This window comes from Elephantulus edwardii, unplaced genomic scaffold (assembly GCF_000299155.1).
Source record: "Elephantulus edwardii isolate Elephantulus edwardi_28Jun2011 unplaced genomic scaffold, EleEdw1.0 scaffold00229, whole genome shotgun sequence".
NCBI lineage: Eukaryota > Metazoa > Chordata > Mammalia > Macroscelidea > Macroscelididae > Elephantulus > Elephantulus edwardii.
This window is the reverse complement of record NW_006399979.1, coordinates 3,426,529-3,436,330: the sequence shown is the minus strand read 5'-3', so window position 1 is coordinate 3,436,330 and position 9,802 is coordinate 3,426,529. Positions and strand designations below refer to the sequence as shown.

The 9,802-nt window shown below is 33.2% G+C and overlaps 1 protein-coding gene across 1 annotated transcript in view; it reads right to left on the bottom strand.

Moving 5' to 3' along the window:
- PHIP (pleckstrin homology domain interacting protein) overlaps nucleotides 1-9,802 on the bottom strand; it is a 184,240-nt gene that overhangs the window by 36,245 nt on the left and 138,193 nt on the right. Inside the window, exons 27-32 of the mRNA XM_006898438.1 lie at nucleotides 8,682-8,837; nucleotides 7,506-7,626; nucleotides 4,022-4,147; nucleotides 2,226-2,295; nucleotides 1,933-1,983; nucleotides 1,677-1,826 (exon numbers count right to left, since the gene is read on the bottom strand). Coding sequence (XP_006898500.1) covers nucleotides 1,677-1,826; nucleotides 1,933-1,983; nucleotides 2,226-2,295; nucleotides 4,022-4,147; nucleotides 7,506-7,626; nucleotides 8,682-8,837 — 674 coding nt within the window. The remainder of the gene's footprint in view (nucleotides 1-1,676; nucleotides 1,827-1,932; nucleotides 1,984-2,225; nucleotides 2,296-4,021; nucleotides 4,148-7,505; nucleotides 7,627-8,681; nucleotides 8,838-9,802) is intronic.

Here is a 9,802-nt window from a genome sequence, read left to right as displayed (position 1 = left end):
AACAATGAATGAGTGGAAGCCCAAAATCTCTGTAAATGTTTATGAAAATTAATAAAATATAATTATAGAAAAAAAAAAATTTAACTGGCAGCATTTCCCCCTTCCTTCTTGTTACGTATTGCAGAGCTGGAACAACCCATAGTTGATCCTCTGTGGGTTTTCAGAGGAAGTACATCACACATGAGATCACCCTTCTTTCTCCTGTGGAGTAGCTGGTGAATCTGAACCATGTGCCTTTGGGTTGGCAGCACAGCTACTTCCCATTAGGCTACCAGAGCACCTTTTTCCCTTCCTTAATGATTTCTAAAATAAATCAATGTACAATGAATAATGTCTTAGGTCTAAAGGAATAAGTGTTTTAGAATAATAATTTAAGTTATGAGTAGAGAAGATGCTAATACTTCTGCTGTCTTATGTATAAATGGATAATTTCTCCATGTCGTAAATGATTTCTTTTAATCATATTATCTTCCATAAGGGTCAACCTCTCCTTATGCCAACAGAATTTTGATAATCTTCACCTGGCAAGCTTAGATACTACTCCACCAGGGTCCCACAATGTAAGGGTAGTATAAATTTGAATTCTATAAATCCATGCATAGTGCAAACCTAGAAGGTTTTAGTAAGTGTACTATGGCTGAAGGCCTCCTCTGCCTGCACAGTGTTAATCCTTGTGCTTCTAGGAATCAAACTAAGGCTTGCTTCTCCGGGGAAAGGAAAACACACAATACAAAAACCAAATAGCACTAGCTAAAAATTATACCTTGTTCCTCTTAAGCAGAGTTAAGAAACAAAGGAAATCCACAGGTTCCTCAAACAGAACTAAAATCCAGAACACTGCAGCATTAGCTCATTTCTTCTGAGTGGTTTGTGGGAGGACAGGAATCTGAATTAGCCCATATTTAGGCTGAAATTAAAGAATTCCTATCATATTAAAATTCCATAAATATCTTGTTTTTAAAGTGACAAAAGGGGGGGTGGGGGGGAGTAATTTTATTGTATTTGACCACTAATGAAATTTCTCAATAGTCTTAAGTTAAAATATCACATGTAAAAAAGTTATGAAGTCAGATGATAACACATTTGGATCATGCTCTGTCTTCTAGAACAGAACATGTAAATATATATAACAATGACACTTTATATTTGTTTTTGTGTGCCAACAAGTCAGAAACAAATAGCTGATCCTTCAGCAGTTTTCAGAGGCAGTAAACTGCTCAACCTTCTCCTGCAGGGGAGATGTTTGATTTGAACCACATGCTTGTGGGACTGAAGTGCAGCTTCTTAAAACCAGGCCAGCAGAGTAACCTACATTTATATATAATGCTTTAAAAGTAAAACTATTCCTCGATATTCTTATTTCTTTAACCTGTAGAAGTAGCAATAATTATTTGTTTTTCGTAGATAGATGGAATTTACTGTGATGAAAGAAATTTTAAAAAAAATGCTCAAGAGAAAAAAAGAAATGACTTACTCAAGTCACACAAATACTAAGAGGAACATCCAGGACCACAAACTAATTCTTTGGCAACTAGATGGTTTGTAATGGTTCATTATATTCACTCTCAAGCATCATTAACGTGGTAGCTTAAAAATGACACAAACAGCAAAATTCCGAATAGAAAATATGCAGTAAACTGGGAGATTAAAAAAAGACATTTCTTAAAAATACTTACTGGATATTCAAGGAGATCGACTGGCTGGCGGAAAGGCTCAGAGTCCTCACATTGAAATATGAGATTTAACAATTCTTGACATTGTTTTTTCCATGCTTGGATATCACAAGATTGAGCTCTATTCCGTAATCTTCTTCTAGGCTGATGATCCTAAAGCAATCATTTCCAAATACATTCAGAAAATAATACTTACACAATAAAAGTTAAGAGACTTGGGCAAAATTATAATTTAACTTAAAAATTATGCATTACTTACCTTCCTTTTTCGGGTAGATGTTCCTGGAATATCAGCATCTTTCTCTTCTTCCTTCAAAGAAAAAAATTTATCAGATTCAAAAAGTAGTCCAAATTTCATTATACCCTTTCAGTTTAACTACAAATTACCAACAAGAAAAATTTCTTAACATTAATTAAAAAAAAGAAAAATGCAACTTTAGATTAGAATAACATACTTTTGAAAACATCTTTTTCTTGAAAATTAAGAAGTGTAAATTTCTTCTGATGTACAGAAAAACAGCAATTTAACAATCAAAATTAAATACTAAATACCTCAGAGTCAGACAAAACTTTCTTCTTCATTGAGTTGTAGAGAGGAATTAAATTATAACAAGTTTGATCTCTAAATAAAGAGAGAGGAGTTAATATGTAAGATTAAACTACATGATTATTTTTTATCTTTAAAATGTTGCCGAAACCAGATTTTTAAGACAAAATTTGAAGCTTAATTTTTTAGTCAGTTGAATATAATACACAAATTTGTTTTTGTCCTCACTAACAATAGCTTCTACTTAAACATGATTAATTCCTTATGTCAAATGCTTATCACTTTATTATTTGAAAACTCATTCTTTTCACCTTATACTATTAGTCCAGCTCTGGTGGCCTAGTGCTAAGAAACTGTGCTGCCAGTCCTAAAAAGAGGTCTCTCCTTCTGTGTGATTTATAACCTCTGAAAATCCACTGCAGTGCCATCTATGAGTCAGTTCTGACTAGATGGCAAGAATTTTTAGAGTCTTTTTCATTGAGTTGTGCTGCTAAACTCAAGGGCACACCTCTCTTGTGCTTCAAATCCGTCAGCAATCTGCTGCCATTCTATTTACAGCACTGAAAACCCACCAGGGTGTAACCTATGAATCAATTGAGTCTTGAGTGAGTGAAGGAGTCTTTATTCAGGTTGCTGTTATAGCTGAGATCCTGACTTCCATTCCCTGGAAAGAAAGCTAAAAAACCTCAAGTACTTTTTGAATAATCCCAAGTTAACAGAAAACTCAGCAACATGATATAATATGGTACTGTATTGTATTTTTCTCTTTTATAAAATCCTGAATAATATTTCTTCATCTGTGATGTTAAAGACTGACCTCTGCCTTTGTTCAACTGGCACCATCAAGGAGCAAGGTCATCATCGTGATTGTCCCATATCCCAGACTTCTTTCCCGAAGCCATACACAACTTCTAACCCAGTTCTAGTGCCATGGTTTATGATTTCTTCATTTTTAATCTATTCTGATTTCAATGATCTACTAACACTATAGTAATTTTAACAATATCTTAATTGTCCCTGAGGTTTTCTAACTTTATTTAAAGAAGTAAGACAGTATAAGACAGTAACAATTATTATTATATTATCAGGTATATTTATCAAGTGTTGTTATAAATATACAGGTATTGATTTTATTCTCACACTAATTAAATGAGTAATACTCTATCCTCATTTGAAATAAGTAGGTCCCAATGTTACCTCTTATTTTCCTACTCTCTTCAATGTGCTGTCGCTGGTACATGCTAGGGAATCAGAACCACAGCAGACAGTCCAGTAGGTACTGAGAGGCTGTAAATGGCATGAGGGGGAAATGCCCATTTTTACTCCCATGGAGGCACTGGTAGATCTGAACCTGTGAAGCTGTGTTGGCAGTACAACTCTTTAACACGAGGTCACCAGAAGTAGTGTTCTATTTTTCCTTTTTAGTATTCTTCACTGCCCTTTATTAAATGACAAATTCTAGTAAAATGTGTAGTTTAGATAAATGTTAATTCTAATATGAATCCCTAAGTAATGTGTATCAAGATAATATTGTTACAATTCTGAAAGCATCTATCATCTGGGTTACTTCTCCTCAACTTTGGATAAATTCCTCTTCAATGAGAAAATGCAAGTTCTCCACCTTGACTTGATTCAAATTCTGCTTCTTTCTACTTCAATACTGATTGTCCTTAACCTATGGCTTTATTCTCCACTTGTCCCTCTTCTTCTTTTACTCTTTTTGCTTGGTATTAGTGACATTTTGTTCTCTTGACTCTTAAATCCAGAGTTCTCCCTCATCTCTCCCATCACAAAAACTTACTTTATATAATGTAGAAGAAGATCAGTGACAAATTTAGCAGATTTTACAATAGGGCTTCCAGGCTCATTGAAAGTTCGAGTATTATGCTCTATATATCGCACTTCCCACATTAGAGAAGAGACTCGCCTTTAAAGATAAAAAATACAGAATACTTAGACATATATGCTCACAAATTAAAACTCAAACTCTGATTTTGTTCCAATTTCTTAATCACAAAGCACATGTTTGTTTACATGTAATTATTTTCAAAACAGTATGCCCGCTTTGTAGTAAAGAAAAAAAAAGAGCAACAATATTAACTACATTCAACAAAAAATAAGTCCAAAACAAGAAACAATAATCTTCTTCTAAGGTGGAAAAATGTTTATGTGGGAAGTAGTAGGACAAGCATTTCGTTTTTGCTTTATATATTATAATCATATGTGGAACATTTTTGCTCAAAAGTGCATCTCACTTTTAGGCAAAAGTTTTAACCTAACACTATTTCCAGTAATCTAAAGACATACAAAAATGAATAGCTGACTCATCAATGGAAAAAAAAAAAATTAACATTTTGTTAAATTTTATTTTATTTCTACAAGAAATCCATTTAGAATTTCAATAAAATGCATTTCAGAGTAAAATACCTTTTTATATTATTCTAAAGAAAAATCTCACAAATGTTTTAATGTTAATTTAGAAAAAATTTAAATGCTTTACTTTATTTTAGAAGTTCTGTGAGCATACCTGAAATAATGAAAAGTACTTAGGAAAATCATACTAGTTTGTGAATAAAAACAGGTGTAATGAATAAAAATTTGTATGTTATTGTATGCACAGAGGTACACAGAAAAGCTCTGGACACTTCAAAAGCAAGACACACAGCTCAGTAAGAAAATCATACGTACCTTTTCATATGTGTACGTACACACACACACACACACACACACACACACACACACAGTGTAAAATAAGGCTGACAGCAGGAACCCAAATGACTAGCATTTTAAAAAGAGACTGAAGTATTATCAAAAGACACAGTTGTAAGAAGTGTGAAATCCAGACACCCACCAAAATCTGTAAATAGTAAATCAGCAAATGAAGGCATTATTATAGTAAATACAAACATAAATCATAATATTAGAAAAGTTTCCAAATTCTTCAATTATTTTATTTGTACTTTTCCTCCACTGAAAATTGGTTACAATGTTAAATTACTGCTATAACTGAATCTATAATATACACAGAAATATTTGTTAAATAAATGAAAGAAGTAAGATTTATTATAGAAACTTCACTTAAAAAAAACAAACCCACCTAAGGCAACAATTTACAAAACCTGTTGACTCTGAATTGCATTTTTATCAGAGTATGAAACTAGGAGAAAATACAAATAAATAAACTAACAAACATGCTGCTTCCCCCCGCCCCGCCCCGCCAGCATCCCTGTCAGAACTAAGTAATACTTGACCCTCCAGGCAGTAAATCGCATGCAAGGAGACTGTGAAGCAGCTGGTAGATCTGAACAAGCCTTTGGGACTGCAGTTCAGTTTTTCTAATTATACCTTTAAAAGACTAACTTATTTTTTCTAAATAGTCATAAAATGAATATAATTAAAATAATGAAATACAGTATCTTTTTATATTATTCTAAAAAAAAAAAAAAATCCCAAATGTTTTAATGTGTTCATTTAAAAGAAAATGAGTAACTAGAAAACAGATTATTCAAGAAAAAAGTACCAAGGCCTGTTAAGTAGCTTTTAAAAAAAACAAACAAGCCTGTTCAACAGTATTTTTAAAGTCAAGTGGGATAGACTCAAAGTCCAATTTTGACCATCATGGGTTTGTCTGAATTTTAACTTCAGTTTAAACTTGCACATGAGTAATTAATGGCCTGTTCCACTGTCTACATCTACTTTAGTTTCACAGCTGATACTGAGTCTCTAAACATTTTTTTCTAAAAATGTAGTCAATTTGACTCTTGTGCAGACCATCAGGTGAGGTTCACGTACAAAGTTGCAATTAAGTATTTTTTATAAAAGGTATTTGCAATGAATAAATCAATTGTATAAATTTCTATCATTTTATCTCCAGTCTCACTTCTGTCAACAAGTCCCTATTTTCTAGCTATTGATTCTCCTTCCTTATTCCCAATTTTTTCATTCTAGTCACAAATTACAATTAATGCATCTTGGTTGCACATTTGATTGAATTCAAACTGAAAATATTGGTAGAAATGTATTTCCTTCTCTTTACCTCTAGTTGTTGGTGCATATATTTGAATGATATTGGTACTGACAGATCTTCCTTGTATGCTTTTAGATAATATACTGTCATTTGTAACACTGTATTTCAGGATGAATCTAGAAATGGTCTTTGGCTATAAATGTGACCCTGTTTCTCCTCACTTATTCATTTCAGGTCACATGAATCTGATTCAAAATGGATCATGCCAATCCTATATTACAGCATGTCAATACCTATTATATCAATATTTATGCATTCTACTTCTTATTTAATAAGGTTCAATTTTCCTACATTCCATGTTCCTATCACTAGTGTCTGTCTGCAACTGTTTAATTTGTTTCCCACTATGAAGGCTCAATGTCCAGTGCCATACCTACTATTCTAAGTGTGCTCTACCATTCAAAGGGTTTTCAAAGACCTACTACTTCAGAAGTGATGGTCAATCCTTTTTCCTAGCCTGTCTTATTCTAGATGCTCAGCTTTATATTTATAACACTACCAGACCGACAATCATTTTACCCAAAAGAACAGATGAAAAGATCCTCTTGCAACAACGTCAGTTAAGACATTAAAATGTACATGATTCAGGCCATGGTCTTTGCTATTACTTTCCATGCATCAGAGAGCAGGACAATAACTAAGGATGATAAAACTGATGCTTATGAGTTGTGGTGCTGGAGAAGAAAATTGAATGTACCAAGGCCTGCCAAAAGAACAAACAGGTCTGTCCTGAAAAGGGTGAAATCAGGTTGCTCCTTGGAGGAAAGGATTTAAGCTATCTCACATACTTTGGATATACTACTAAGGATGTTCAGTCCTTGGAAAAAGGACATCATGCTTCAGAGGGTGGAGTGTCACCACAGAGGGGAAGACCTGGACTCAGATGAACTGACACAGGGAGACTGGGGATACGGAGATCATCTATCAGAGACAATGAGACCAGATCAGTATAGGGAAGAGTGTAGATTATTGTACATAGAGTCCCTATGAGTTGACTTGATGACATATAGTAACAAAACCAAAAATATGGAAGAATCATATTCCAAACAGTTTAGGAAGACCAGCATCACTAGAAACTTTTTAGAAATGCAAAATCTCACACACCACTCCAAATACAAGGAATCAAGTTCTGCATTTTAACAAGGTACTGAGAAAATTTAGAAGCATGTTAAAAGGCAAGAAATACCACTAAAGATTAGTAAATGTGTGAAAGGACCACTGAGTATCTCTGGTAATAACTGCATCAAAGGGTACTAACCTGTAAAATCTGTTTTCCAGTCTTTGTTTAATAGTACTTAGATCCGTTGGATATGCCACTACAGTACAATACATGGGATAGGCTTGAAGATCCACAGGGGCTACAAATGGAGAAGCAGTATCTAAAAGAAATGAATGACATGAATAATTATTTTAACCGCAAGTTAATTTAAGAAGAGTTCTAGATAAATTAAGAATTAAGTCTAATTCATGGGAACTTTGAGTCTGTTCCAGTGTTTCTACAGAAAATTTATATAAATGACATGAAGATTTACTTACTATAGCTAGATTTGCATTAAAAAACTTAGATGTATTTACTGATATTCATTCAACGGGAAAAATATCAGATGGCATATAAACATAAATCTATTACGTTATTTATTAAGTAACCTCTGATTTTCTCAAGATTTTATTAATTTATTTCAGGTTAACAGCACTATTCTGACAAATAGCTGGCATGAGGAGAAAATAGTTTAATAGCACTGATTTAATGAAATCCAGTAAGCTTGAGGAACAAAAGCTATCTAATTTTGTGACTCTTCCTTCCTATTTTTGCACATAGTGTAACATGACTTCATATTCTAAATACTACCCACACAAAGAGATAATAATTCTTAAAAAGTTCTTTTTCATTTATTCAATAGAAGTCTCTTTGTAGAGCTGATTCCTTAGTGACTTGCTACAAATCACAACACAAAACTAACCTAGAATACAAATCCAAATTTCTGGGTATTTTATAGAGATTTTCTTAATTAATGTTTCATGCATTCCCTTTTTACATTGTTAAAAAGATTAATTTAGTGTACAAAGCTGAGGTAAAAAAACCGGTTCTGCTAACAATATAATTACAATTTAGCTTCCAACTCCTCCTAATTTCCGCCACATAAATTGAAATGTCATGAGTTTTCAAAGTGAGTTCTAAAGGACCTAGATTTTACAGAAGTAATGCTGGCATTTCTAGAGTAATTCTCTTTACCATTGTTTTAGAGACAAGTTCTGAATGATATCTCATTCAAAAATACCTAAGACAAAGGACTTAAAATTTCTACAATGAAATTTTGTTTGCTAGATTTCTGTAACTGCCTTAAATTGTAATTTGGGCAAATTATTTTTCCTTTCTCATATTTTTTTTACCAGGTTTTAAAAATACAGACAAGATGATGTTTCTGGTATTTACCAAGTGTCATCAATTGGTTTATTCCTCCTACAATTCTTTCACATTCTTCATCCCTAGGATTGGAACCCCATTCTCCATCAAGAGGTTTATAAATTAATGATCTGCATTCAGTATCCGTTAAAGGAACACTAGTACCAAGTTCTTCAGGAAATACAGCTGAAATGTACAGAAAGAAAAGCAGAACAGTAAATATATGGGACAATTTTTAAATACTTAGATTATTTTTAAGAAGTAAAATATGATCTTAAAGTTTTATAAAGTTATGTTTATATTTAATTTTTCAAAAACAGACAAATTTCAGGGAGCTCTGGTGGCCTAGCGGCAAAAAGCTGCACTGCAATCCCAGAGGTGTGTGGTTTGAATTCACCAGATGCTTTGGCGGAGAAGGAGGAACAATGTTCTCCAGCAGTACCAGTCAGATCGGGATGTGACGGTACACACACGCAAAATCATAAATTTAAAACAACAACAACAATTAAAAAAGCCAGACAAATTTCAAAGGTCAGTAACCAACTTTTTCACAAAAACACTAACTTCATAAATGATTTTGTAGATTTTTATTCTTAGATCATAATTATTTCAAAATTATAATGGAATACTTCCTCCACACTCAAGATGCAGGTAAGGAAAAAAGCCTTCTAAAATTATGATGCAAATTTCAAGAGTTTTCTAAAGCATTTCAGTAAAGACAATTTTTTTGTAAGAAAGAACTGTGAATAATAACATCACGCTTACTGCTATTACATGATAAAGCAATTCTTTATGCCTAATCTTTGCGAAAGGAAATAGGTCATAATTTGTACACAACCAAATTTCTCCACAAACGATAATTCAACTTTATACAAATGTATACATTAAAACAGAATACAAATTACCAGATACCCTACATGGCTAGCAACGTTGTGGCTACGGCTTTACGGCACTTAACAAAAACTACCACCATAATTTATATTCATGTTATTGTTGTTTGTTGTTATGTGCCGGTGAGTCGCCTGTGACTCATAGCGACCCTATGTACAACAGTCCTAAACTCCGCTCTGTCCTGTGCCAATCGCACTGTCTCTGACACTCCCATCCCAATTATCCCAGTCACTGAATCAATCCACCTCATAGAGGGCCTT